Source organism: Phaethon aethereus, assembly GCF_964289735.1.
Source record: "Phaethon aethereus genome assembly, chromosome: 14".
NCBI classification, from domain to species: Eukaryota; Metazoa; Chordata; class Aves; order Phaethontiformes; family Phaethontidae; genus Phaethon; species Phaethon aethereus.
This window is the reverse complement of record NC_138590.1, coordinates 20,893,521-20,921,340: the sequence shown is the minus strand read 5'-3', so window position 1 is coordinate 20,921,340 and position 27,820 is coordinate 20,893,521. Positions and strand designations below refer to the sequence as shown.

General features: G+C 46.9%; 1 protein-coding gene across 1 annotated transcript; it reads left to right on the top strand.

The window, feature by feature from the left end:
• Window positions 1–1,926: 1,926 nt before the first annotated feature.
• Window positions 1,927–24,012, top strand: PRELID2 (PRELI domain containing 2; the record flags this gene model as incomplete). The annotated part of the gene is made up of 6 exons (XM_082005974.1): window positions 1,927–2,082; window positions 9,735–9,792; window positions 11,854–11,927; window positions 13,473–13,633; window positions 18,407–18,512; window positions 23,968–24,012. Exons 1-6 carry the CDS (start codon window positions 2,008–2,010, stop codon window positions 24,010–24,012), a joined length of 519 nt encoding a protein of 172 aa, XP_081862100.1. The 5' UTR covers window positions 1,927–2,007.
• Window positions 24,013–27,820: the final 3,808 nt, after the last annotated feature.

Sequence of the window (27,820 nt, the reverse complement as noted above, 5' to 3'; positions counted from 1 at the left end):
GTACTTGCCCTGCAGTGTCACAAGGGTTTCCCCAAGATTTTGCTGATTCTTACATCTGCTTTAATGGATGCAGTGATTCCTTTGGGGTCTGATTTATGGGAAGAAATTGAAAACCCTTCCCAAACCTGGAGCTATAAAAAAATGTACAATAATTTATTATTATAAATAAAAGTTATTAAGTTTTTAGCCTACTTATGAGGAAGTGCTGAACTAAAATTCCCCTGTATGATGCTCAACACTTTTCAGGATCAGGCTGGTGGTGAGCAAGACTTCTGTTGCTTAATATTAATCCCATGTTGTCATCTGTGGAAGGTAAACTCTAATTAGTTGCGGTGAAGCAATGATGTGGGAGGCTTTGCAGGCTGCACTGGTGGCACAGAACACAGGGGCTTCAGGAGGTTGAGGCGAACGGGGGAAATGGTATTTTTTCCCCAAAGCATTAATTTATTACATTTTATATTCACGAGTAATGTTAATGTGGCCTTAACTTGCATATTACCTCTGAGGCTCTGATGAGTTAAGAGACTGCTCACATGTACTTCATGCTGAGGTTGCAAGCCTAGACAGGGTAATTTATGGCCAAGTTTCTATTTTCCTATGGTAGGTTATAAGATTTCTCTGCAATACTTAGCTCTTATACTTCTGTATGTCTCCTACTGAAATTGTTCAGTGGGTACTGAGGCTTTATTTTTCAAAAAAAAGCATAAATCTATAGCAGATACTTGATTTGCTTCATTTATCGTATCAGGATCTGCAATACAAAAAAATGTAGTCCTTGGGGTATTCACTGAGGGCAGATGAGATCTCACAAATGAGAAATTGTTGTCAAGTGGATTTCTTCCCTCAACTTTGACCCGTTTGATCTCATAGTTTGTTGGGCTTGTTCGAAAGTTTGCCAGCTCAAGATAAGAAAAAAGCAACCAGCTGAAATTGTTGCCTGATAGTTTAATGTTTATAATAAAACTAGATGCAAATACACATTTATAAAATCTGTATTTATTGTTCTTTGGTAATTACGATGTTTCTCAACCACTGTTACTCCTCCTGGCTGCATCAGCTACTCCCATTCATCCCGCGACGTCACTGGGGCGATGCTTGCAGCGAGGAGCCGTGCCTTAGGACGGCTAGGGACTCCGTTTAGCCCCGAGTCCCGCAGGCCCCAGCGCGCGCCCGGCCCCACTGGAGTGGGGACTGCGGGACCTGTCCGTGCGTAGCATTAGGGCCGGGCTGTGAGCCGCACGGTCAGAGCTGGGTGGGTTTGCTCCCCCCACTTCAAATGAACTCAAGATTCTTTTTGGTAATACACTGACTTGATTTACCCAATAAAGGCTCTCTTACTTCACAGGAAAAAAGAGGTTTGATTTTCCCGAAAGCATCGTGGTGAGGCTGTCGTTGAGGCAATGGGTTACTTTTAAGACGTTGCTGCTTTTATTTCCGCTGCAGCCAGAGGCTCCCGTCCATCCCCACTGGGTTCACTCTGCCTGCGGTGCTCGGCACGGTGCGAAGGCATGAGGCATAACCACGGCCGCAGCCCACGCTGGCCGTCGCAGTCAGCGTTCCCTTGGCCAGCCCAGTTTTGTTACCAGCTTGAAGAGGCACAAACGTGCCCGGGGCCATCGCCCAGTGCTTGCGGCCGGGCCCAGGCCTGCTGTGAGGCGCCCGCGCCGCAGGACCAGGGCGGAGGCCGGGCGCGGAGCCGAAGCGCGCCCTTCCTTCGCGCCCGTGCTGGTGCTGCGCAGCGGGACGCCCCCGCGAGCCCAACGGTCCCGGGGCCCGGCTGCGGCCTGTGCCCCGCAGCCCCGTGCAGGGGCCCGGCCCAGCGGCTGCTGCGGGCCTGCGGAACGCCCCGCAGCCAGGCGGCCCCTCCAGCAGGGTAGCCCGGGCCGCCGGCCGCACACAAGATGGTGGCGTGGCGTGGCGGGGCGGGCCCGCGGCGGGCCCGCGGGGCGGGGCGGGGCGGGCCGGGCAGGAAGCGGGGCCGGGCCGGGCCCCGGGCCGGAGCTCGCCATGGGGGTGACGGTGGAGGTGCACCGCGTGTACCGGTACCCTTTCGAGCAGGTGGTGGCCAGCTACCTCCGCAAGGTAACCGGGCCGGTCAGCCTCCTCGCCCTGCCAGCGCTCTGCCGGCCGGGGCAGCAGCGCCTCACGGCGGCCGCGAGGCCCGGCCGCGGGCTGCGCTCGCTCCGGAGCCGTCCTGTTTAACTCTCGGTCCTGCGTTCAGTGCTGGCTGTGCCCCCGTTGGATCTTCAGCGGCCTTCCTCCGGCCCCACTTGCGTGGCGCCTGTGTGTAAAACCGTAAATATTGTCTGTGGGAGGGGAAGTCGGCGTGGGTAACGCGCCAGAGCGGGGCCGGGGAGCAGAAACCCGCCTTGCTGCCTTCGTCCCAGCGCCGCGGTGGCGGCCCGGCACAGGCAGCGGCAGCAGCGGAGCAGGGCTCGCCGTGCCGCTGCTGCGCAGGTCCCGCTCTGGGGCCTAGTGAGCGGGCGGGCCCTTCTTGCAGCTGGAAGCTTGGTTTTCCTCTTTATCTGAGCTTTTTTTATGCTTAGATGAAAACGTGCGTTTCTGTGCCCCAGGTGCTGGTTGCATGTAGGTCATGTATGCGTCTCCCTCGCGCTGGCCCATGGTGACTTCCAGCTGGGACGGTGCTGGGCCTGCTGCGGAGACAGGGTGCGCAGTGCCGTGGCCATGGGGAAAGCGGGTGGCCATTCTTCTTGGCCAGAAACAATCTAAGTGCATCTTGCAGAGTGTGGTGTGGTCAGAACGTGTGAGAGGGACTTTGATAAAGCCACCCGATCCTGCCTGCTGCCACAGGCTCTGCTCCACAGGTGGTGTGTGCCTGTCTGCACCGAGCTGTGGGGGACTCGCACAGCACAGCTGCCCTGTGGCGCGAGGGATGTGCGCAGCCAGGATGGCAGCCCTTGGGACTTCCAGGGACTCTGCATGGTGTTTGGGATCTGCTTGAAAGAAAGATCGGATCAGTAGGAATGAATTCTGATTTTCTGTCCTTACAGAAGCTAACCCCAGCATCGCTGCTCTGTGCAGTATGGCTTTTCGCCTAGCAGTGCAACAATCATTAGACTTTTAAATAGGCTTTAAAATTAAAATGTTTTGCAGTAGTGGAAGGCTGTGTTAATGACAGGTAAGTAGCGTTTCTGTGTTGCGTCTGCTCCTAGCAAAACAGCATCCTGCTAAATTTTCCTTCTGAGCACTGTTGTCTCTCAGACCCAAGCTCCAAGCTATGCATTAAAACTGTACTTTTTGTTGTCGTTTTCATTTGAACAGTAGTACAGAAATAGGGATGAATTCTAATCTTTGCTAGAAGCTGATGCCAGGCTTTTGCCCTCTAGCTGTGACTGGGTTTTGTGAACACCAAGGTGAAGAATAGAGCAGGCTCCATTATGTTTGTTTTGGCCATGTGTGTTTAAATGTTAATGATAGAAGTGAGCAACTGTGTAGCACAGGGCACAGAACCCCATGGGTTTGTGAATGTTCTCAGCAGGACAAGATGTTTAAACAAATGTTGACTTTGGGCTAAATTCATCCTTGATGCAACCAACTTAAAACACAAGGAAGGATTCTTTTTGTCTCCGCCAGCTGCCAGTTCTCCATCTCCTGTTAGCAGAGGTCCAGCTTTGACAAAGGCGGTGCCCAGAGGGACTCGGAGTGTCCCTGCTTGCAAGACATGCAGCCGGCTCTGGCACCCGGGCGGCGGCGCACCTGATGCGCAGCAGAGGTGGGCTGAACGCAGGGCTGTGTCCTGTGGCTGAACCTGCCCGGTGTTCTGCTGTGGTGCAGATGCCCAGGGCAGCCCTGGCCGGCATGGTGGTGGAGCAGAGTCCTGCGCGCTTGCTTGCAGCTGAGGCAGTCCCAACGCCTCTGATTCATCAGCGGCAGCATGAGGACCTGCGGTGTGCAGCCTTGCTCCTTCTGCTGCCATCCCGGATGCTGGGAGGCAGAGAATGCCGTTTGCTAAGTAACCTTTTATTAAAAATTGTCAGATCCTTAAAAACTGCGTTGGTTTTATGGGTTAGGGTAGGAGTGGAAGATGGTATGTTGTATTTCTATGGAGAAATAGCAAGTTTTTCCTGTTTGCTGAAAGCCTGTAAAGATGACGTTGGGCACATGATCTCGGTGGGGTCAGCCTCTCATCTTCAGTGTCCATCTTATGAGGAAATGACTGATGAGGTACATGAATCTCTAAAAGACATGGTGGCGTGTTTTTGTTTTAATTGACTGCCCTTTTTTTTTCCCTTGGTGTTCGATGACTCCGTACAAAATGGAATTGGATCCCTGCAGTGGTGTCATTCCCTGTACTGAAAACCAAACTGTCATGTATGTGAAATTCTTTTACAAAGGAAAACCCCAAAATTTCCTCACAAGCCGAAGCACCAGAACTTTGAAATAGAGGCAAAGATGCTTAGTCTGGAGTCATCATTTCTCTTCTGGTTCTGTTAACCGTCTACAGTTGTCCTTTTTTTGCCCTAGAATAGGATTGTGCAAAGATGCATTTAAGGTTTTCTTAAAAAAAGAAAAAAAAAGGCAAAAAAGCAGACTCTTTTTTTCTTATGCCCTGCTGCAGAAATCCTGAGCTATATTTTTGGCAAGCTTGGGCAGTCAAATTTGCTAACCATGTAGTTTAGACTGCCACACTATGGCTAACTAATGGATGTGCTCTGAAATACTTGTTTTAAAACATTGAACAAACTTGGAAAAGAGAAGGCAGGGCCACATTTTGCTGATATGCTTGAGTGTTTGGCAATTAGAGGTGAGAGGAGAAGCAGAGTTAGTGCTTTTCATTGTGAAAGATTTGAACCAGAGTTCAAATGGCAATTGTATTCTCCAGTATACTGCCATATGACTTGAGAAGGGCAGTTGGAGGTGAATAGTGAGGCTAATTATGACAGCCAGAAGCGCAGGGCAGAAAGGTTAAAATAATCCTCATTTGTATGTGGCAGCAAAGTGCATCCCGTGCTTTTAACCAGGAATTTGATATGATGGAAAAAATAATTGCCGTAGTTACTCATAAATGCCATAGTTAAAGTTGACTTTACTTTAAACTAAAGTTTAAAAGCTCCTGCTCTTGTTCTTTCTGTTGTGACTCTGCAAGTTGAACCTTTGAATGTTGCTATGTGGCAAAATAGGTTGGGAAGGTGCAACCAGACGTGCTCTCAAGGGAGACCGAAGCCAAAGTCGGGGTTCTTCAAGGGCATGTTTGTGCTAACACATCTTCTGGCTCACAAAAATCCCATGTCTTGCCTTTACTGGGGCGTTTTGTGTATTGGCTGCAGCTTATAGTCTCTGAGGATGGAGCACAGGAGTCAGTTGGACTGTGGAAGGTGTCAGTGTGGGTTGAAAGTCATCCACTTTCATTACATAGAATCAGTAAGAAATAGGTGGTAATCAGATGGACAGCCCGCTACATCAGATACTGGGGATTATATTCTTGTATGTTGGTTCAGATATATGCTAGAAAATATGCTGCCTTCGCCAAGTGTTTCTGGAGAAACGTGGTCCAAATCCTGGAGCTGGATCACAGGCGAGAAGCGCTGCAGGGCTCTTGGAGCCACTGCGTTGGAGCCCGTAGGAAAGCCAGGCTTTGTGGGGTGCGGAGCCGGGGGGAGTCTTGCCCTCTGCCCAGGAGCCTGAGCCTGCTAGAACCAACAGCAGTTTCTGCTGGGCTGGCCTTGAGGTCAGTGCAGGTGTCATTTTAAAGTGAGCCTCTGAACTGTAAATCAAACAGTTAAAGTATGACAAATTGATTTGTATTTGAAATAAATGTATCTGTATGTGAAAGGCTTTTGTATTTATCGATCTTTATCACAGCAAGTAATCTGTGCAATGGGTTTGCTAGACTTTTTTCTTTTTTTTTAATTTACCTTTACTCACAACCATCACACTTCCAAAGCAATAACGAAGTGGAGGAATCCGGAAAGGTTTAGCTGATTTTGCAGTGTCACTGCTTCATTTCCTTACGATTGAAAAAGAAAGAATCAGAATATTTATGAATTTAAATATTATTATTTTTTTGCAAGTCTTTGAAGCTGTCATTTTGATTTATGTGGGCTCCATTTGATCTTGCGTGTAAAACCAGCCCTTCATTGCTTTGAAATATTTCATTTTTATACAAATCATTATGTGTAACCTGCAGTGATTTTCTCTCTGCTGCTAAACACAGTGCTGCTCTTAGAGGCCTGCTATTTCCCTCGAATAACTTCTGAGAAACACGTCTGTGGTTAGGAACGGCTGCTTTTGATAAATGGTTGTACATATTCCAGTTGCGAAAGGCATGTGGGAGTCTTAATTCCCTGGATTCAGAACAATAGCTAATGCAATCAGTTCTGCTTGTTGTTATTTGTAGAAAACAATCAATACATTTGCAGGAAGACCGAATGAGAGCACAGGAATTCTTTATCTAATTTTAATTGTTGGGTTTTTGCAAGTGGAGAAGGGAGGGCTTCAATTCCGGTAGGAGGGGGAGAAATGAGGGGTAACCCCGTAACCGCTCAGGTACACCCGTTTCTGGGTACGGAGTTCTCAGTGCTTCCAAACTGCTCTTTACTGGTACCGTGCTTGCAGCTCCGCACCTGTATAAGGGGCTCTGACGTCTTCACGAAACGCTCACGACCAGCAGCCAGGGTAGAAAAAAGTAATTTCAAAGCTATGAATAGCTTAAAGGCAGAGTCAGCTTTGTGGCTTCCGCTGTCGCCGATTTGTTTGGAGCCCTCTCAGTGTGATGGAGGAGAAATGTCTTTAAAATAAGCGAATCAATCTGGAAAGAAGTTTGCTACAGGAACTCGTTGGGACTATTGAGTTTAAGAGAAGTATGCACGCTTCATCTGGAGAACTGTTTCTTTTTCGTACCAGGCAGCGTTCCGAGTGCGGCGTTGGGAGCTGTGCTGCGCCCAGTGCAGTCTGAGGCGTAGGAAGGGTGTCGGCGGCGCCCCGGAGCGCCTGAGGATGGCAGGGCCTGCGGGCTGTCCCCAGGAGGGAGCGGGGCGAGACTTGCTCCTGTGCCACGTAAGTGGACGGGCCTCGGGGGTCTCCTCTGCTCGTGCGCTCCCCGAATAAGGAGGGGGTCGTGTTGGTACCCTCCTGGTGGGACCCTTTGGCAGCTTGGCACAGGCCGGGGCTGAGGAGCCGGGGCTGGGGGTCCGGTGCTACCCGTGCTCCGCTCTGCCTCAGCCGGCGGACAGGCAGAGCGCCCGGCTGCCCTGCCCCGCTGCCCGTCCCGCTGCCAGCAGGGCCGGAGCTGCGCGTTTGCAGGCGGGGCCACAAGATGGCATTCCCTCCTCGCCGGGTGCCGCGGCGGTGGAGCGGCCTCGGGTGCTCGGGGGACGTCGCTCCAGCCCCGGCAGCTCTGAGCTTCGGGCTCTTGGCCTGCCTGTCCTGCTGCCCCACCTGCACGCGGGGACGCTGCCCCTCGACGTCCCAGCCAGATTCTGCTCAGCGGTCGCTGCCCATCGCTCAGCCTGCGGCCGAGTTCCCCCGCCAGCCCCGCACCCTCTCGGGCGCTGGTTTGTAGGCGCAGGCTGGGGGGACGGTAGCTGCGCCTTGCGAGCTCCCGGGACCGTGTCTCGGGAGCGGGTCGGCAGCCCACCCCTCTCAGCACCCCGAGTCCTCTCTGCCGGCGCAGGGGTGCCCTTTGCTGCGTGGCCAGCAGTTGTGTTCTCAGTGACCCATGTGCGGTGGGGACTGTGACGCTTGGGCATGACCGCGGGTTAGCAGCACAGCAGCAGCCGCCTCTCTTCAGGCAATTCCAAATTTTGGAAGTCCTTGCTCAGTCCTGCAGCCCGACACGAGGAGTCGGGGTGAGGATGCTGGAGTCAGCGTCATGTGTGACTGCTGGCAGGCATGGCAGCCTGCCCCGTGCCCTTGCTGAGCAGGAGCAGGGCAGGAGACCGCAGGGCAGGGCTGAAGCCCTGAGGCTAATGGGAGCCCTTCCGACAGGGATGGGACTCCTGTGCCTCGATGCCGGGGAGGAAGGCTCAGGGGTTGGGTTACTGCAGGGCTGCAATAACAGCCAGGCTGAGATCTCTTTGTTCTCTGCTGCTGTTAGCTTTGGCATCCCCAGGGAATGGAAACCTTGCAGGGAGGCTGTGGCTGGCTGGAAATGCTATTTTTGTGGCTGTTAGACTCTCCTAGCCATTACATCTGCTTGTAGACTTGTAATGTTATTTCTTTGACTGTGCTGTGTAGGAAATTGAGTCTATTTCTGTTTAAATACTGGGGTAATAGGGCCTGTTATTTAGTGAAAGATTTATGTAAATGGCTCTTTGTTTCACACGATTGGGCCTTACAGAGTGTAAATTACATCGATAATGTAATTATGCCACTACTGCCATTTCAAAGCAGCATGTTGTGGAGAAGCCTCCAATTTCTGTGCGGAAGACTTGAAAACCTTCTACTTTTAAAATCAACTTTCATTCTGCAGTAAGAAAAAACCAGCAGAGCTGGATTATAGAACAGTCTGTTCTGAAGTTTAGCTTAGGACCCAAGATTTCTTTTATATCAGAATTGTGGAACACCTGTTAACGCACATCATAATTGCATTACCTAAACTGAGTTAGCCTTAAAATGCAATTTCCCCACCTTTCCTAAAGTTTTGTGTTTTGTTTAATGTCAGTCTGGTGGTCAGTGTTTCTTCAGTCTGGCATTTGCATTAGCATAGAGGTTACAGTAACTTTTGAGTGTTATTTGAGTTCAATAAATTATCTTGCGCTTTACAGTTCATTATTCAGGTGAATGTTGATCGCTTTTTTGCAATGGAGAGTAAGGTCCTCATAGCCTTCTGTGTCTTGTTTCTAGCCAGAGGAGTTGTGTAAGTTCCAAAATAGACTATTCATCCTTAGAAGTCCTGTTCTTGTGCATACATTTCTTAAAGAGGATGTTGCCCTACAGGCAACCTATACTATTTTGGCATAATTCCTTTTCAATGTGGGTCTTGGAGCAAGAATCTCTTTCTTCCAGCCTTGTAATGACTCATCTGTACAGCCTAAGGAAAGTGAGGTTACCCTGAGCAGGAAGAGGCAGCAGCAATCCCTTACCCTTGCTGCAGGCCAGCCCCTGAGCGGAAGAGCGTGCCCTCTTGCCAGGGCGGACCTGCACTGCAGTCCAAAGTGACGTCCTGCTGTCAGGCTCTTCTAGCAGCTTTTGCAGGACAGTGAAATGTTACGTACCAGAGTCTGCATTCAGGTGATGCTGCAGTGTACCTTTCCAACTTTTTGCTTGAGGAAGTGGGTTGTGTGGCTGAACGTGCTTAGCAGCAGTGGTAAGGAGCAAGCTTGCTGCAGAAACTCGGGACGCTCCTGTTCTCTGCGGAGGGCAGCGCGGGGGGCTGTGGCCCATGGAGCTGCTGTGTTGCTGAAAGCTCTGCTTAGCCCTCGTTTGAAAAATGTCATACAGGTCAAGGGCTTGCGTCTTCATTTCTGTGGTGTGGAGGGTATGTGGAAGATGTCTGTATGCTGCAGCAAGAGCTAGCATCTCCCCTCAGGCAGTTTTTCTCGTAGCAGTATTGTGGGTTTTCTGTTTGTTTTCTAATCTTACTTACTAAACTATTCTTACTAAATTCTTCCTTTCCACTAACTTGAATGGAGACTGCAGATTGTTAATATCAGGCAGCTCGTACCTGTTGAGAGAAGCTGTGAAACTGCTTCTGACTTGACAGGTGACAGCTAGCAATTTTCTTTTACCCAGGTGAGAAGTGGTAATCTTTACTCTGTGCATTTTTCCCCCAGTATCCCAGTCCCATGGAGAAACATGTCACAGCTGTAGAAACAGTGGAAGAGAGAACAGGTAAGCTCCCTGACTTTTCTTACAGAGCTAATTAAAATTTTTCATAACCTTTAAAATTATGTAATAGTTTTATTTCAGTAGGAGCTGGGCACTGCAGACATGCCTGGGATTCCTGCATGCTGGACATTGTGTAAGCAAGACCAAGAAGATATTACTTGCCCCACCAAAAGTGTGTGTTTTAACTACATTAAGTATTTGAATTTTCAGCATATTCAGTGAGGCCACTAGACATGCTGCTCCTGGTTTCTCTGTAGCATGTTCTTTTGTTGTATGGTTCCTTGGTGTTTCTGTGATGGTTTCCATCTGCAATGCTCTACAGATCAGATGTAAGGCCCCTGGAAGGAGGCACAGTGAGCTGTGCGGATTGAGCCTTGGGCGCTCTACAGGCATCACACTACCTGGCTTTAGTGATCCCTGCCTTCAGAGGGATCACTTGCTTTTTCACTTCCCAGATGAGGAGGTAGTTCCAGGAATCAGAGACTTGCGCGGTGGCCTTGTAGGATGCTGACAGGCAGAAGGTCATCAAAGATCCTCAGTCTCCTGCTTTACCAGTCAGAATTCCTGAAATACTGAAAATCAGATGTTACCATTTCCCAGTCATATTGACAGGAAAATAAATCTGCTTGATTCAGAGTGCAGTTGTCAGATCAGCTCTGCTATTAGCGCAGAGTGCTAATTAGGCACTTAAAGTAACATGCCAGTGCAGAGGCTGTATTAACAGTTATGCCACCACATGGCAAACAAGTACCATAGGACTTCGCATGGAAATAACCACCTCTCTTCGTAATATGGGAACTGTGATCAAATACTCATTTGGGATAAAATAAGAACTTACAGACTAAATTTTTAGTCCAAACTCTTCAATCCCTAAAGTTTTAGTCCCTAAGTTCTTAATCATACATTTAGAGATGTCTTGTGTCTTGCAGCTCAGGTTTAATGGTGGCTCTTAATTCCTGGCTTATGCTGTCTTTCTAAGCAAGTTGTTAGTGAGGTTGCCCTGAGATTCAAGTTAGTGCTGCCGTTGCCACTTTCTTCAAATGCAGTAAACCACTCTTTCCGGAGAATGCTTTTCTGCTCTGTGTTGCATGGAGATGATTCATATTATTAATGTGATGTGTTTGTTGGAGTTCTGAAAACCACACTCCGTGAAGTTTTCATTTCACAGATCCCACCAAATGCAACTGTTCGAGAAGGTACTCTTTTTATCCTGGAAAAGTCTTTAACCTGGGCTGCCTGCCAGTTGGCTTCTCATTCGGTAGCGTTCTGTTCTTGATCTGGGTCATTAAATATTAAAAGACAAAGTGATTCTAAAAGCTATCTCCATTTTTTGGAGATACTAAATAACTGTAATTTGTTTCCTAATAGATAGTTTTGTCCTTGTCACTGAGTCCTCAATACAAAAATAAACATGTGATGAGACAAGACTGTTCTGTAAATGTCGTACACAGTGAGTTTGCCCAGAGAATGAGCCTGAGAATATAAACTGGGGTGGGGATAGAAATAAACTAAAGCTCAAGTCTGTATGTTGGTCTGGTAGCTCAGTTGCCTGAGCTTTTCTCTTGCCCCAGTTATCATCCACCCAGTGCCACTGGGAGCAGGGTTCTCCCGTGGGTCCTGCCAGACCCTCCCGGGCTGTGGGAGGGCGTCCGGCGTGCTCCCACGCAGCTTGGCACTGGCACTGCCTGCAGTGCTGTGCTGCCCAGGAGCACCAGTGTAAACGCCAGTAAAATGTACCATGTGCTGGATAAGGGGGGTCTGGATTGCAGTGATGGATGCAGATGCCCTCCTCCTGAGGCAGAGCACAAAATGCCCGTAGCAGTCTTATTTATAGCCCTGTGTCTGGCGAAGCAGCAGAAGTACTGGGTTATATGTTAAAAAAACAACACCCAACCCCCCCAAAAACAACCCAAAAACCACCCCCTTCAATGCTCTGTTAATTTGCCAGTATTTCTGGTTGCACATTTGCTGTGCTGTGAAGTCTTCCAACTACTTTGTTTTTATTAAAAAAATGGTATTATTTGCTGCTGTAAATCTTCGCTTCTGATTTTCTTTTATCATCAGATTTGTCTACGGGAGTTATTTACCGGAGGAGAATTGCAACGTGCCAGAATGTAATTCCTGAAATTTTAAGAAAGGTAACTGCTTAGAGAAATTTAGTCAAGTTGTAAAACCTTAATGCTTCACTGTGGTTTATCTTGTTTAAAAGGATCACATTTCCTAGTGCATTTTTTAAAATTAGAAAAGTTACTTTTAAAGAGAAGTTAAGAGAAAAAAATAAATCTCTAGGAACTTATTTTTATATTTAACTTGAAGGGACCAAATTGTAGCCTTGAGTGCACTAAGATGTAACTGGTAGTTGTGGTTGTTTTACACACAGTGTTGAGCTTTTAACTTTTGTACATGGAAAAAGTACATATTTTAAAGTATGTTACTTGGGCCACGGAGTGGAAGTACAGCCATTCTCCCCAGCCCAATGTAATAATCTTATTGCTGTCCATGCTCACAATTTTTGTGTGGTAGATGTTTTTTTTTATAAAAGCCCAGTCTTGTGGACCTCAGCAAGGTGGCAGCTAGTAATAAACACTGGGTAATTTTTTCTAAGCTGGCCTCAGGTATTTTGGATGTCGGATCCATGGCTCCTGAACACATTGGGTTGTAATCTCTCACAAAACCATTCTGTAAGTGAATTCAGAGGGAATTAAAATAATACTTAATGTGCCTGTAGCATGTTGTAAGTTAAATACAGCATTGTAGAGTCCCTATAAAGAAGATAAGACGAGACTGTACAAAACATAAGGACCTGGGTTGTGCAAACCCTTAGTGTCTCTCTCCTGTGTCTCTTTTAGTGACAGTTCTTTCTTCACAGTTTGTTATGGGAGGAGAATTAGCCTTAATTTATGATTTGTTTTTTTGCAGAGTATCTTGCAGCAGATAGTCCGTATACAGAAAAGTACATTTGCATTCATGCATGATTAAATAACTGTACTATTTCACAGCCTGCATGCTTAAAAGTATGCATGTACTCTTTTGTGGGTGCTGATGACTGTGTGTTTTTGCCTCTAAACGTGTGCTTGTCTCTTCCAAGCCTCACCTGCCAAGCAGAACGTATCATTGCCCTATACAGGCAGAATATAAATAAACAGACGGTGAGATTTTCATCCCTTCTTTGGCCCATGCTTGCTAGATCAAGGTCACTCAGGTTGACAAGTGTGCTCTTGGAGGAGGAGGCCTCCTGGGAGAGGGTGGCTGGAGAAGGGCACCAGCCGCTGCGCCTGGCAGCGGGAGCCTGCAGAGGTGCAAGCCTTTCTCCTGCCCTTGTGGTTTAGCTGGTGGGTTTGGCTGCCTTGCATGTAACTGTTTGGAAGTGGCTTCTTTTAACCTTCGTTGTCATAAATTAGCCATCAGCAGCAAGACAGGAAGCATGAAGTGATGCAGGTAAGTTGGCCTGGTCTTGGAAGTCCAGCTGGGGACTGAGCAACCTCCCTAAATCTTGGAGCGTTTGCACGGCCTTTAGTAGCTGCTGAGGAAGTTAAGTGTTCTCATTTGGGCTAACCACAGCTGCTGTGACCTCCTCCTGAATCCTTAATCTTATTCTCTGAGGGGAGTAATTTCAAAATACCAAGAAGTGATTCTACCCTTGCTTTGTTTTTTAAAAAAGCTATAATTCTTCTGTTTCCCAGGTCAGTGTCTTAAAAGTGCCTGACATCTACTTGGAAGAGGAATCTTGGCTTAATATGCAGAAAAGAAATATGGCTATGAAAACTCATTGTCTTACGTGGACGCAGTACGCATCTCTGAACGAGGAGTCTGTCTTCAGAGAGAGCTTGGAGAATCCAGACTGGTGAGTGCTGGCCTCTGGGTGTAGCAGTGCCCCTGTGCTGGCTCAGGGCTGCTACTGCAGGCCCATAGCCCTGAAAATGGGTTTTCTGTTGCCTTTTGAATGCTTTGAATGAGAGGGGTCTGAATAATAGTTTCTTTGGTATGTCTTGAATGCATTTGAAGCAGCAGCTGTACGTGTCCTGTAGCTTTCCTCTGGCTTGTTCAGATGCGAGGTTAGGCTCTCTGGCCAGAGCACAGATAATTGCTGGAGATTAATTTTGTGTGCTGCTTTGCAGTCATAGAAGGCTGTCCCGCTGTTCCTGCACAGCGGGCGTAGCCAGTGTTCGTTTTGCTCTCATGTCTACCAACAGGTGCTTGGACAGCAGTTTAAAAATTATCAGCTCTCTCCTGCTTGCCAGCCATTTGCATGGAACATACTTGCTCCCCAACAATTTTCTTTCTCCGGTGTTTGGCCCACTGTAAGAGATGTAAGCTGCCGTGGGACTTTGCCTGGGAGAACACAGACTTGTGTTTGTGCAGAGTGGAGCATAGAAATGTCTTTATGCACGTTTATGGCAGGATCAGAGTGGAATTTCTAATTCCCATAGCATTGAAATGAGCAAGTATGTGATACATGTGACTGTCTTTAAAAAAAGATTTATTTCTAGCTGATGTCAGCCCCATTAGTTCTTATTTTGTTATGGTGTCTCTTGTAATTAGTAGTTACTGTTGCTGCGTGATGTTCCCTGGGAAGCGTGGCAGAGTTGCCCAGTAAGGTCCATGTGACTTTGGAAAGCTCTAAGGATGTTTAAGAAAAAACCCACCAACTTCAGATGAAATTAAATCCCTTGTAGCTTAGGCATTTTTGAAAGCCCCATGCTGGGATGTTGCTGTTTGAGGGCACATTCCTCTGGCTTTTTAAACTGTGGGAGGTTTGGCTGGTTTTTTTTTTTGCCCTGAAAGTTTGCTGGAACCCTCTGTCCTTACTGAGGCTTCCTCTGCATCAGAGTTGCATTGCGACTCCAGATGTTGGTCCTGTTGGTACAGAAACTAGTGCAGCTGGTCACTTACACCCTGCTTTCGAGGCTTTTCAGTTGCAGTTTAGGAAGAACGCTGTCCTCAGCATGCCGCTTCTGCTCCTGCAGGCTTGTGCAGGGGAGTTGTCCGAGCTCGGTGTCACCACCACCCACTCGTACCTTAAAGCATACTGTGGCAATTGGGAAGGCAGAGAAGCAGAGCTGAAATCGGAGGTGTAGCTGGGCTGCCAGAGCGTGGTGGCAGCCTCAGCAGGTTCGCTTACAGAGGCTCTCAATGCCTGCCGGGGCGACGGTGCCTCTGGAGGTACCGTGGGCGCTGACGCAGGTTGGCAGCTGCAGTATGTAGCAGCAGGATCCTGTGGACCTCAGCCATGCTGCCCTGGCCAGGTAGGCTCAGGGGTACCTCAGTGTGCCTGTGCACACTGCTGTCACCTCTTTAGGAATCTCATGGAGGTAATCAGATTTAACAAATGCTGGCTGCAAAACAGGCGTGAAATTTCAGCTGCATGTAACCTAGGTACAGTGACATTTACATTTGAATAGATGAAGGAATTATGCAAAGGGAATAACATTAGCAGCACACTATTGCACTGGAGAGAAATAAGAACACACACTATGAGGAGACTCAAGTGATCCTGATTAGTGAGAAAATTGTACATTATGCCCCTAAAGAGAGAACAACATTATGAAAGCGATGGTAACCTGAGTGCAGGTGGAAACTTGTCTTTCTCCCCTACTAGGTGCTGCTGAGCAGATATCAATAGCAACCTCCTGAAACTTTTCAGGGCACTAAAAGTGTGAAGAGAATGAGAAAATTCTGCACCTCAGTTAGGCACTGTGAGTACATTGTAGCAGGCTGTTTGTTTAATCAGCTTTAACATGGCATTGTTAAGGATGCTGATAAGCGAAAGCAGAGTGCCGCTTTGCTGGCTTGCACCTCGATCAGCCGCAGAGCAGGTCGAGTGCCTTTGCCTCTCCCGCAACCTCCCAGTGTTGTGGTGGGCTCCATGTTGGGGCACTGCCTGCTTCCAACCCAGCGGGGAGCTGGTGGCTTGGGAGGTGTTGGGATGGTGGCTGCAGGCTGCCCTGCAGGTATTCCCTGGGGTGCTTTTCAGCACCCGCAGCACTGCTCTGTGCCTCTGCAAGGAGAGATCCTGCTGGTGGGGTTAGTGACAGGCCTGCTGCTGCGGAGAGCTGCAGCCTGGTCCCAGGCACGAGTGGTGGGGTGGTGCTGGTGAGAGTCCGGAATATTTCTACCCCCGTCAGATGAAGTTACAACTGCCTATGCTGACTTCAGCCCAGCTACTTTGTAGACCAATATGCTATAGAAAACCAAACCACAAATCCAGTCCCTGCAGGGACCTGTGGCTTAGACATTTAGACATTTAGCAGAACCTCATCCATAGGGTGTGGATTAGTTTACCCAGTTTGAGGTTGGCAGTTGCATCCTTTATTTAATAATTTTCAGCTAAAGAACCGCCAGTCAGGGCAGGGAGACTGTGACCTACCTGATGTCACTAATGGACCTGGGGCAATTAAAATGATGCTTGCTTAGTCCCAACCAGTCAATTTAACCACAGCGTAGTCCTTCCTCTTAATGTCAGGTGGTTATTTAGTCGTAAATAAATGTGAACCCAGTGATGCCAACTGCTGCATATTCTTGCAAAGTAAATTATTGTGTGTGCTTCCAAGCAGTGCATATAAATGTCTGAAAAGATCTAGCTGCAAACAAACATTTCCATAAATAAATCATAAACCATTGAAAAAGGCATGGTGAAGCATATCTGTATATTCAGAGGCCAGAAAGCACCTGTGTTATCCTCTTGGCTGAACTCCTTCATGACACTTTTTACTTGGTTTCCATGATTTAATTGCTGTTATAGACCAGCATCTCATCTTGATGTCTAAAATCCAAAAATGCCAGTTAGACCCCGTGGGCAAGTCCTGGCCGCAGGCAGAGCCACAGGCTGGGTGGGTCCAGACCCGAGTGGTGTTTGCCTGCAGAGGGTCTGGGGCGGCTCACCAGCGCTGCCCCGGTGCTTGCCGACACTGCCTGCAGGATGCAGCTTTGGAGGACTCTGGGGCTCGTGGCTTTCACTGCTTGTATATCAAACCAGTGTGAATCTTGTCAGCTGCTCCTCCACTTGCATGTGTACGTGCTTGGGTTAGTGACAATTTCTGGAGGGATTTGCTTGCGCTTATCCTAAAATCGTGCATTTTGTACGTTAGGTATGAGCTTGCTTTCCACCCAGCTGAGCTGGGCAGCATTCGTGTTGATGGGGAGGCCTTTGGGAAGAGTTGTCTGTGTGCAGTGCCAAACCGAAGGGGAAAGTATGTGGCCAAACTCCCCTGTAACTGCTTGGATTTGTGTGCAAGCTGTGTACTGGCAAATTTCCATGTGTCTGGGCAGGTTATACCTGTCTTTCTGCAGTGGAGAATCCCTGTGTAGCTTGAATTTTGTCTCCGGTGTTATTTGCCACCCCTGTGTGTTTTGGTTTGACTGCTTTCCCCAGCCCAAACAGGAGCATTTCTTTGCTGTTCCATTTTGTATCCCGCAATTGCCATCAGATTCCCTTTATTACCCAGGACCTTCCCTCATTTCGCACAGCCTGAGGGAGCTGAAGTCTCTCGCAGCGTGGTGGGCACAGGGTGAGAAGATGTCTCCCTGATGTGGAGAGATGAAGATACATGTGATGCATGAGCAGTGCTCACCAGCTGGAGATGGGAATGAAAAAGATCTCCTGCACAAAAGCTCGCTCTTTTGAAGAGCCTTGCACTGGGTGTAACTTTTAATTTAGTTTTGAAAGCCATGCAGGCTTTGGAAGCTCTCCCTGATGCTATCTGAACAAGAATATTGCTAGACTTTTTATACTAAAGACACTTTAATTGGACTCCCATCATGAAAACAATTAGACCAAATTTGCCGTACTTAACTAGTCAATAATTTAGTAGTTGGATCTCATTAATGGACTTCTCCCTGTGACTGTGTTGTAATGATGTGGCATTGCCAACTGTGTGCTACAGAAATCAATCAACGATCAATATTTTCCTCGAGCCTCCCTTTTTTTTTGTTCCCTACAATGATGAAATTGCAAAATGAATAAATAAAACCCAACCAGAGCAGCTGAGTTCAATGGTGGATTTTTACTGCTGATGTCCATCCTGTGGTTGGGGGGAACTTCTCATGTTCTCCAGCTCCTTCACTTGAACTCCACATGTTCGTCACCGTACCAAATTGCATTGACAGAAATAATAAATGGCCGTGGCCCACTGAGGGCATTGGTAGTGCCGGGTACGGCCGCATGCTGCGGGGATTGGCGTGGGGAGTCCTCTCTGCACTGTTACCACTGCCTCTGTCTGGCCTGGGTGGGATGGTGTCCTGAGGACTCTATAAACTCGCACAAGGGTATTTCACTGTTTCTGCAGTTGGCTTTCACGAGTCTGGAGATGGCTGTTGTGTCCTCTCCAGACCTCTCTTTGTGTTGCTGCTCTTCGGGCTTCTCCAGTAAGTGCATGTCCAGCAGAGTCCAGCGGCACCTTCAGCAGTGCTGGCTGCAGGAGGTGGTCATTACAAACCTCTTGTTACGCTGATGTTCCTGCATCTCGTTACGTTTGCCAGCCTTTGAGATTGCCATACAAAATATGTGAATGTAACTGATGAATTCCTTACTCGGGTATCAAATACGAACTTTGTAACGTAGAGTTTACATTTAATGTTTACTAAATAGACAAAAGGGTGTTGTGTTCCTGTTTCTTAGGACAGACTTCACACAAAAAGGCAGAATATCGGTTACGGGGGCAGGTTTGCTCAACTGTGTCTTGGAAGCTTTTGCTCAATCGTTTTTAAAACAAGGTGTGAAGAAGGTAAGTTTATTTATTGCTTGAATTTCTTCCTAGAATTATATTCTAAAATTTTTCAAATTGCCAGATCTTTTGGACTCAAAACTAAAACAGTATTTTAAGTCTGAATTCTTTACGTCTTTTAATTGTTGAAAAAATATTTGACCTTTTCTTTTGTCTACAGAGAATAAGCAGAACAAAAATGGATTTAGTTTTATTATGGTAATAGTTTTATTTCAAATACATTTTAAAACACGGCATGTATGACTATATCAGTTTCCGTAACTCATTCCTGATTTCCCCCAGGCATTGAAACAGTTCTTCTTCCTAATGTCTCATTGTGTCAGCTAATACTGTAATAATAATTTGCAATTCTATAGCACCTTTACACTGAAGTAGTCAAAAGGAGTCAACATGTGTGACATGGTATAAATTTTTCTCCAGTAACAATAGATTTACTTTTTTTTTTTGGCAGCTTGATGTATTTACGATAGCCACAGTCAATCTCCCTGTAGCGGTTCTGTATACTTCAATAGTTCTGTCTTTCAGTAAGAATTATGAAAGAGGATAAAAGCTATCCAGCTATCCTCCAGCAGAGCATCCCAAGGGAGTTAGTGTTCAAAGGCCTTTTGTTTCTGGGAGTCATGTCACATTGATAAACTAGGTTTAACAGCAACGTCTCCTGAAGCGTTCATTGGGAAATGAAGTTTCATGAAAGTCTTGTTCTCTGGAAGTTTGTGCCTTGAAGAGATTTACACGTGCTGAAAAAGGAGCAAGAGCTCTGGAAGGAATATTTAATTAAACCTTTTTAATGAGAAAGTAAGAGGGTTTTTTTGCCCCCTCCCCCCTTTTTTTTAATTCCTTCTTCCCCTCCCCACCCCCCCTCCAGTTTGTATCTTATTTCAGATAAATGAAAGCTTCATGGCATTTTCATGGCTGGGCTCATGAATCCTATGTGCTGCAAGACTCTAATGAACATATATTTACTACTATTTATCATTTTTTAGTTATCTAATGGAGAAATTTGTTTTTCAGATGAACTTAGAGGTCCGCCTGATCATGCCTTATGTCATTCTTTAATTATTCATGGGGACCGGTTGGTTAATACTATGGAAGTTTTGCTTTGTTTGGGGTTTTGTTTTTGTTTTTAAGTGGCCTTAGCAGTGTCCTGTCTTTCTCCCACTGAAGTCAGTGAGTGTTGGAGCATGGAGCCTGTGCAGCACTCGCAGTCCCTTTGGACACTCTCCTCTGCGGCGGTGCAGGGGCCAACAGCCCCAACCTTTTGTTTGTGCTGCCAAAGCTGATTTTGGAATCTGTGCCCCAAGAGCTGTAGATGGAGATGTATTTCAAACAGCACGACTATGTATTCATTTGCTTACTTTTAATAACTATAAGATCTTTCTGTTGTGGCTTCAAAAGAAAAAAAAAGACAGAAGTAGACAGCTATGCTAGTGTAAGCGATGACTGTGAGCAATGAAACACATCTTGCCACCTTACGACAGCGCAGAGCGGGTGGATAAAACAAACTAGCTCACAATATCTCTACAATGCTGCATTAGAAATCCTTTAGCAATTTTGGCTATGTCTGCAGATCTGTGAAAAAGAAAAATACAAGCTCACCAGATCTGGTATAAACGTACAGTCTCGCCGGGCTTTTCCCCCACCTCCACAACATCCCTCTCCCTAGGGCAGCAGCTGAATCTATGCATTTCATTTCTTCTGAGCTGTTAGATAGGATTCCTTTTGTGGCTTGGTCATAGAGTAGTTTTGAGGTACACTTTACCCCAATGTAATAAATGGCAATACAAAGATGATATTTAAACTTTTAAAATACATGTTGCACAAATTACAATGCTTGATAAATGTTCTGTGGGCTTCCATTTACTTCTTACCTTCCAATACCTGATCTGCATCCTTCCCAATGGCCTGACCAAAAAGGCATTGCTTTTCTTGCACCTGGTGTCACTGGTCGGAATATGTAAGGATGTTGCTTTCAAAGCCAAACCGTGATTCCTGCCTTATCTTCTTGGTCCTGACAGCAATGCACTTCTCTATCCATCTGTTTGGAGAGGCTCAGATGAGATAAGGGAGTAAGGAAGCAGTGTGAGGCAGCATGTGAGTGGCGGAGGAAGCGCAGTAGGGGATGAGCTACACGATGAGCAGGAGAAAATACTGTAGAAATATTAAATTTTGTGAATGACTACAATAAAGCTCATGTATTCACACAGTCAATATTAAATGTCTTTTATAGAAAGAGAGGGAAAAGTTACTATTCATGAAACTCTTGATGGACACCATGGGCAATGATCTTTTTAATCATTATTTTTGTAACTGAGATATGAGCCTATTCTGTGGGTAGGGTTTTTTTTAAATGCCTAACAGAGCGACAGTGACATTTTATGGCTCCTCATATTTGTCACATTTCTCTCATTTTATTGCAACTCTGATAAAAAATGTAGGAGATAAAGTTCTCCTGCCCTGCTTTTGTTTGTAGAAGTCATAGAGCATTTGGTGGAAATTACAGCATTTATGATTTTTTTTTTTCCTTACCTGTTCAGAAAAGGTATTAATGAATGATACGCACCCACATTATTGCCAATAAAACTTTCCTCCCAAATAATTCAAAAGTCTGAGCAGATATGCCAGTAAATCCCAGCTAGCAGCACGGCCCGTTCTGGGTCTCTTGGCGAGAGCCTGGCTTCCTTTGGAGAGGAGAAAGTATGCTCTGTAGTCTGCGAGCGAAGTCTGGGAGAAAAGTTTCCAGCCCAGGAGCTGTAGTGGTGGCCCCTAAAGTCAGCCTTTGTGTGTGTGAGTTTTTAAAATTTGTTTAAAAAAAGGCCTAATTAATTTGTACAGTGTGAAGCAGTGCAGACGACAAAGTTATGAGCAATTTTAAGGCCACACAATAAAGGATCATTTGACTTTTGTTATGCTGGTTGGCGTTTTATCCGTTGCCTCTTAAATGTTGCAACATTTCACTTGGTTTCTTTTTTAGATTCCTTTGCTTGACTTGAATATATAAGGAGACGGAAATTAAAGGCCGTGATGTTGTTTGTTAAATGATGGAGCTGAGCTCAAATAACAAATATTTAACTGAAAAACGTTTTGTCATGGTTAGAAAAAGAATGAAAGGTATTAGGTGCTCTTTTCAGAGGCAGCATAAAATTTTCTGCTAGTCTGTTGAAATGCTGCCCTGCTTTTGTACTGGCAATGGAAATGAAGTATGTACGGCAACATGCATTGCCTTCGTCGCATTCGAACGGGCCATTTGTACTTTTCCTGTACACCACCTAACCTCTTATTTAAAACTTGGAGTGTTCGGAAACGATGTGGAGGACGTTACAGACGTGATACATTCTCTCTGTCCCTGTCAGCTGGGAGTCTGGTCTGGCTTCTGGCGGATATGCAGACGCAAGCGTAGGCTGCCCAACACGTCTGTGGTGCTGGGAACTCCTCAGGCTGCCATTTGGCGTTCCCCTCCTTACCCTTACCCTTCTAACCCTCCTTACGCTGCTGGGTCGGCGTGCCTTCTCTGGTCTCGGGGTGCGGGCTGTGCTGGCAGCGGCACTCGCCGGAGGAGTCACCCGTAGCTGTTCCTGAACTGGAACCTGCTGGGCCCCGTCCCTTTGAGTGCTTTGGGGCGTTGCACCGGTGTGGGGAGGAGTATGTAGCCGCTTACGGCAGGATAGCTTCTCACAGTAGCAGAGTACCTCCATCTTTGAAAAATAAAACTATTCCATGGCTTGTCCGTCAGAGGAGCTTTTAAGCTGCAGCTGTAGAGGTGCGAAGTTTAATGGGTAGGCAGTGTTTGTTCTGCATTTCAAGTGCATCATTGCACTCTAAGCACTGTAAATTTAGCTCCTGTAAGCCTGATCTCCTGGGGCTGAGATTTAAGTATTTGAACTTTAGTTGAAAGGAATATATTGATTAAGCTTTGATTTAGTTGTTCCTTGCTGAAAAGATAGTGGGTAATGACTTGTACCTGCCCTTTCATATTTTATTCATTTAATGGAGTCCCCTCTCATTCCCCTTTTCTTCCTCAACACCATTTTGCCTAAAAGTCTGCAGTGCTATGAGGAGAAATAAAAGAAAAAGCAGTTGTAACGCTGTGAACATAATTGATTCAGTAAGTAACATTTTTAAATTCCCTAGGAAAACCTCTGAGCCTTCACTTATGTCAATTAGTGCTTCATTCTGTAAACAGTGGCATGTCCAATTTAGACTGATAGACTAAGGTAGTCAGCTTACTGCCTTCCACAAAGAATAGGCATGGAAAATGAACTGTTTTTCAGAGATATAAAATATCTTGTCCAATTTTTTTGAGAGATGTGAAAAGAAATTCTCTTGACCCATTTGTTAAAGTTAATTGTCTTCCCGGCCGTGGCTCAAACTGAGAAATCCTTTTTCTTTTATCTTGACAAACAGAGCGTGCTAGGGTAAGCCTTAGCACCACACAGGTTATAGCTAAGCTCCAAGCTTGCCTCAGTCCACAAGCTCTGACCAAACATTAGAGGTAGGGTTGGCAAATTAACTACAATTTTAGTACACAGACAGAGCCAGAAAGTGTGAGGGAGAGGAATGTTGTGGATTTTCTTACCTAAAGTGAGTGTTTTTTGCTTTTCACTAAATGTGAAGCTGCTTCTCTCTCACGTTGTACTGAACCTTGAACTTGAACTTTTCGAAGTAGAGAAGCATCTGGCTGTGAGGCAGCCTGTAGCCCTGACGTGGGAAGGGTGCCGGGTCGAAAGCTTTCCCTGTTTCTCAGGTGACTGCCCTGCTGGAAGCCGTTCCGTGCTCTGCACCCGCGCAGCCGTTGGACGGGGAGCGCCTAGGGCCGGTCTGCAGCGCACCCCCGAGCGAACAGACCCCCTGGGGTCAGCCTGCGCTTCGCTTTAGTAACAGTTCATTGCTTGGTACTTCCTCCTTCCTTCACAGATCAGTCCTGGAGAAGAAATACTCACTTTAATGATCCACTGATGGTATTTTTTACTTGATTTCAGTATTTCTTTCCTTCATTATAGAAGTAAACGTACTGGCTTTCTGGGGAGCTTGCATCCTCACGCACCCAACTGCTTGCAAAGAACACAAGTGGTGGGATTTCCTTTTTAAAGAGGGATATACCAAGGTGCAGGGATGAGAAGCGGCTTGGTCCAAGCAAAGCCAGGCAGAACTGGAATAAAATGTGTGACCCGATCAAGTGCCCTGGCTTCGTGTAGCCTTGACTCAGAAGAGCCTGGAAGCTGTTCAGGGTCCTTTGTCCCCTCGCGGTTTCCCCTGAGCAGGCTGTGCCGTAGAGCTCCTTGTGCCTCCTAGGCAGTGGGGAGAACCGCACTGAGTTAGTGCGGGACCATAAAATGCAGGTGTGTGTGTGTTTTTGTTTTTTTTTAAAGCTTCGTTGGGATGTTTTTGGGTGCCATTTTAATGTATGAAATACTTAAGTTGTGTCTAAAACTGGCATTTATGTGTGCTTTTTTTCCAGGGTATTAAAATAATGGAGACGCTTCTTCAGGAGCAGTGTGGATGAACGTGATCTTAATGAGCAGTTGTAAGTAAGTAAGTGCAACATCCATCTACAGTTAAGAAAAATTGTTCAGAGTTTGTGATACCTACTGCACATTGTGCTCCTGGTAGTTCTACATATAAATGTGGAGGTTTTGTCCATTATAAATAGCATGCATCTTCTGTGGAACTTTCAAGAAAAATAATTATCTCCTGCAGTGTTAGGCTTAATACTATTGCAGAGTTTCTGAATAGTATGTTGATTAAGACGACTTCTGTGTCCTCTATTTCATCCTCTCCTCTCTGCTGCTAATATATCATGAGTGCGATAGTCCTAGTAAAATAAGATATTGGTTCTGTCTACAGATTTTTACTTAAAAGTAGTATCTTCAGGGGTTATCTGTGGAGGGAAGATTTGGTCAACTCTTAAATTAACTTCAGAACAGGAACAAATGGCTATTGATTACCTCCTAATAAATGCTCTTCTAAACCCTATTTTCTCTGCTTTTACAGGAGAAAATGTGTAATGTGTGGAGCTTCCTTGGAACCACATATCTTCATTGCCATAGGAATTCCATGGCTATTGTCTGAACTTTACTGGTACCATTTTATTGAGGAAAGAGCATTTAATATGCACAGCTGGAAGAAAAGATGACCATAGACTGCAGATCTTTTACAAAAGATGGAGGAATCGTACTACTTAAGGGAATGCTGATCATGAAAATCATGGAGGAACAAGCGTAAGCGTGGAAACAGCATCTTCCTGTGAATTGGTGCTATAATCTCTAGATACTAAGAATTCTGTAAGGGAACATAGAGCAACAAAACAAAAATAGCCCTTGTTATGAAGATGCCCTTGCCTAGTCAGCCAGTTGCTTTATGTCTTACCAAGGGAGGTACAAGCACACCCCGTCTGCCGTTTATTTCACAGTGGGGTAGAGGCTTCGTTCTGCAAAAACGAAGCTCAGCTGGAGCAGCTGAGTAGGGTTACTGTTCCCCGCTTGAGTCACCCTATTTCAGTTCCGATTGCTGTGTTGGAAATACTTGGTTATTGTACCCCTGCCAGCATGATTACTTTCAGCTGTAAAGACATGCCTCAATACAAGTTTTGCATATATTCAAATTCTGTCAGAAAGTATTTCTCTCATACTGCTTCTGAGTAGAAAAAGAAGAAACCTGGAGGGTAATTGGTCAAATGCAGGTAAAGTTCCTGACAAAGGGTGTCTCATACACCTCTCCTCCTTTTGTTCCACACACCGCATCAGGACGGTTTTATTTTAAACTTCTAATTTAAAATTCAGATAAGCACAAGCCAGCTTTGATTCCCTTCCTTAGTTAGGCTAATACCACACTTTACAAATAGCCCCATTAAAACCAGTGTTTGCTCTTTGTGGAGATTGGAACCGCTTACTTGATTGCCACAAAGCAAAATGATCAGCTTCGCATTTTTCAGGGTGGGTTGTTTTTTATTTTGTCCAATGTGGTATAAGCTCGTGGCGGACTCTTCCTTAGGCTATGCCTGAGTGCTGCGGGCCTGCTTGTTTCAATATTTAATGGTCTCAACTATCCTCTTCTGAAGCTAAATGAGTGCGCTGCTAAAGAGCTGAGCCACAGCCTGTGGCTGCGTGCCAGCTCTCCAGTAGTGTAAATCGACGTACCCCTGCTGACGTGGCTGCTGCTGTAGGTTTACACTGTGGGGGATGCTAGCCCATACCTTGTGATGCAAGAGCCATGACATTTCCTTAGGAAACGACCATATTTTGTATTGGGACAGCAGAACAAAGTACTTTCCTTCATCTGCCTTTGGTTGGTAACCGATTCTTGTGAATTTGGGCTCTGAATGCTGAACAGTAAATATATATGAAATGTAATGGCCACGACTAAATACATTCATTAGCATATTTATTTTTATTGAGTTGCTGCTTTGCGTGCCTGAGGAAATTATCAAATTACTTCTATTTGAACTGCTGTGTACAATTTTAGGACTAGCATTTTTATTCTCGCATCACTGGATTTTGGAATTAGGATAGGAAGCATTTCCGTCCTCCCCCACCCCCAAAGCAGAAGTAGGCTTTGAATAATGGAAGTCCAGTACCAGCCTGTGAGTTTCCAGACCCTTCCTTGCCATGACGTACACACAGCTCTGCTCACCCAGAACCATGGCACACGTTTTATTACAGCAGGAAATCGAACAGTTGGCTCCGAGGAAACTAATTTCACTAGGAACAGGTTTCTGCTGTAGTAACCAGTGTCGGAATTGAATGGGCTGCTTTGGTTTGGTTTTAAAACTGAAACCCGGTGCTCTGAGGTGAGCTCAAGGGACTCGTGGGCAGTGATGCTGTGGGGCTGGTCACCCAGCAGCCTTCCCACCTGCCCCTTGAACACCCTGCAGGGCCGCGGGTGGGTACGCAGGCTGACCGACTGGGAGGCTGGCTTGCTGTATTTTTTGAAGAGCGCGGCATGCTAGGTGTGATCAGACGCATTTGTCCACGTGTTTCTGAACAGTGACATTTTTTTGATAGAAGGGAGTTTGTTTTCTCTTCCCCCCAATAAAAAACAAAAATTCCTGAATAAAAACCTCGCAATATTTGGCCCAAAACCAAAAACATAATGGGGCGAGTTGTAAAGTAATAATGCTTTATAAATGAAAAGTCAAAAAGGGAGAAAGCCAGGTGGTAAAATCCTGAAAAAAATTCGGGCTGGGGTGTGCTGTGGCGTAACGCAGCCAGTGGGTGCCAGGCTGCAAAGGGCTGGGGCGCAGGGGGCCGAGCAGCGTCCCGGAGGAGCAGCGGGGGAAGCACCGGGACCCGGAGCTCCCTGGGGAGCGACGAGCGGGGGGCCGGGGCCGGGCCCGGAGGTGGCAGTGGAGGGGGAGCGTGGGGATCGGGGAGCAGAGGGGAGCCGAAGGTGCGAAAGCGAAGCCTTACACAAAATCACCCTGCGAGAAAGGAGGCTGGATCGTGCGTTGTGCTGAGGAGCGGGGAGGAAAGCCGGACCTGGCGGGAGGAACCAGCACGGGGATAAAGAATCGGTGTGGCCGCGGTGCTGTTCTACACGGTGATAACGAAACGCTGTCTGCGGGCCGGGGGATGCTGCTGCCGCTGCCACGCTGCGGGGAGCCCAGTGCTGCGGCGCTTGTCTGAAAACATGTCTGGAAGTCTGCCCTCCCAGAGCTGTTGGTCGTTCCTGTGCTGACCGGCTGGCAGCTCCGAGTGTGCCAGTTAGTTAAAGCCGTGATAGTTCTGCTGTGTTCTAAACCCACCATTTAAAACTGTTCCCAACTTTTCGGCCTGTGTTGTATTTCCTGTGTTTATTTCTCATTTTGTGAGTGCTGTTTCATGTTTTCCTCACTAGTGGGACAAACATTTCAGTAAGAGTGGCAAGATTTAGAGCACTTACCTGCTTTAATATTAATCAGTTACCTGGAGCGATAATGGGGCCTCGGGGAAAACTCTGTTTCTCGCTGCCTGCGCAGCTGGAAGCGCGCTTGCCCTGTGGGAAAGGAACCCAGCGTAGAACTCACAGCCTCCCCAGCCGCGATGTTGAGCGCCCAACTGGGACGCTGGCGCGACGCGGCCCCGGGGCGCAGGGACGGGCAATGCCCAGGCCGGCGGTTTGCGTTTTCCCTTTCTCGAGGACGGAGATGGAGGAGCCCCGATGCCCTGCTGCAGCCCCTGCTCTGCTCACGCGGGGCGCGGCGCAGCGAGCGACCTGCAGCATGAGGGATGTCTTCTTGGGCGAACTCTCGGTGCGAGCTGAAGACCGCGTGCCCTCCTGCTCTGCTGCTGAACAGCTCCTTAAACCATGGAAAGGTTTAGAAGGTGGCACGTCAT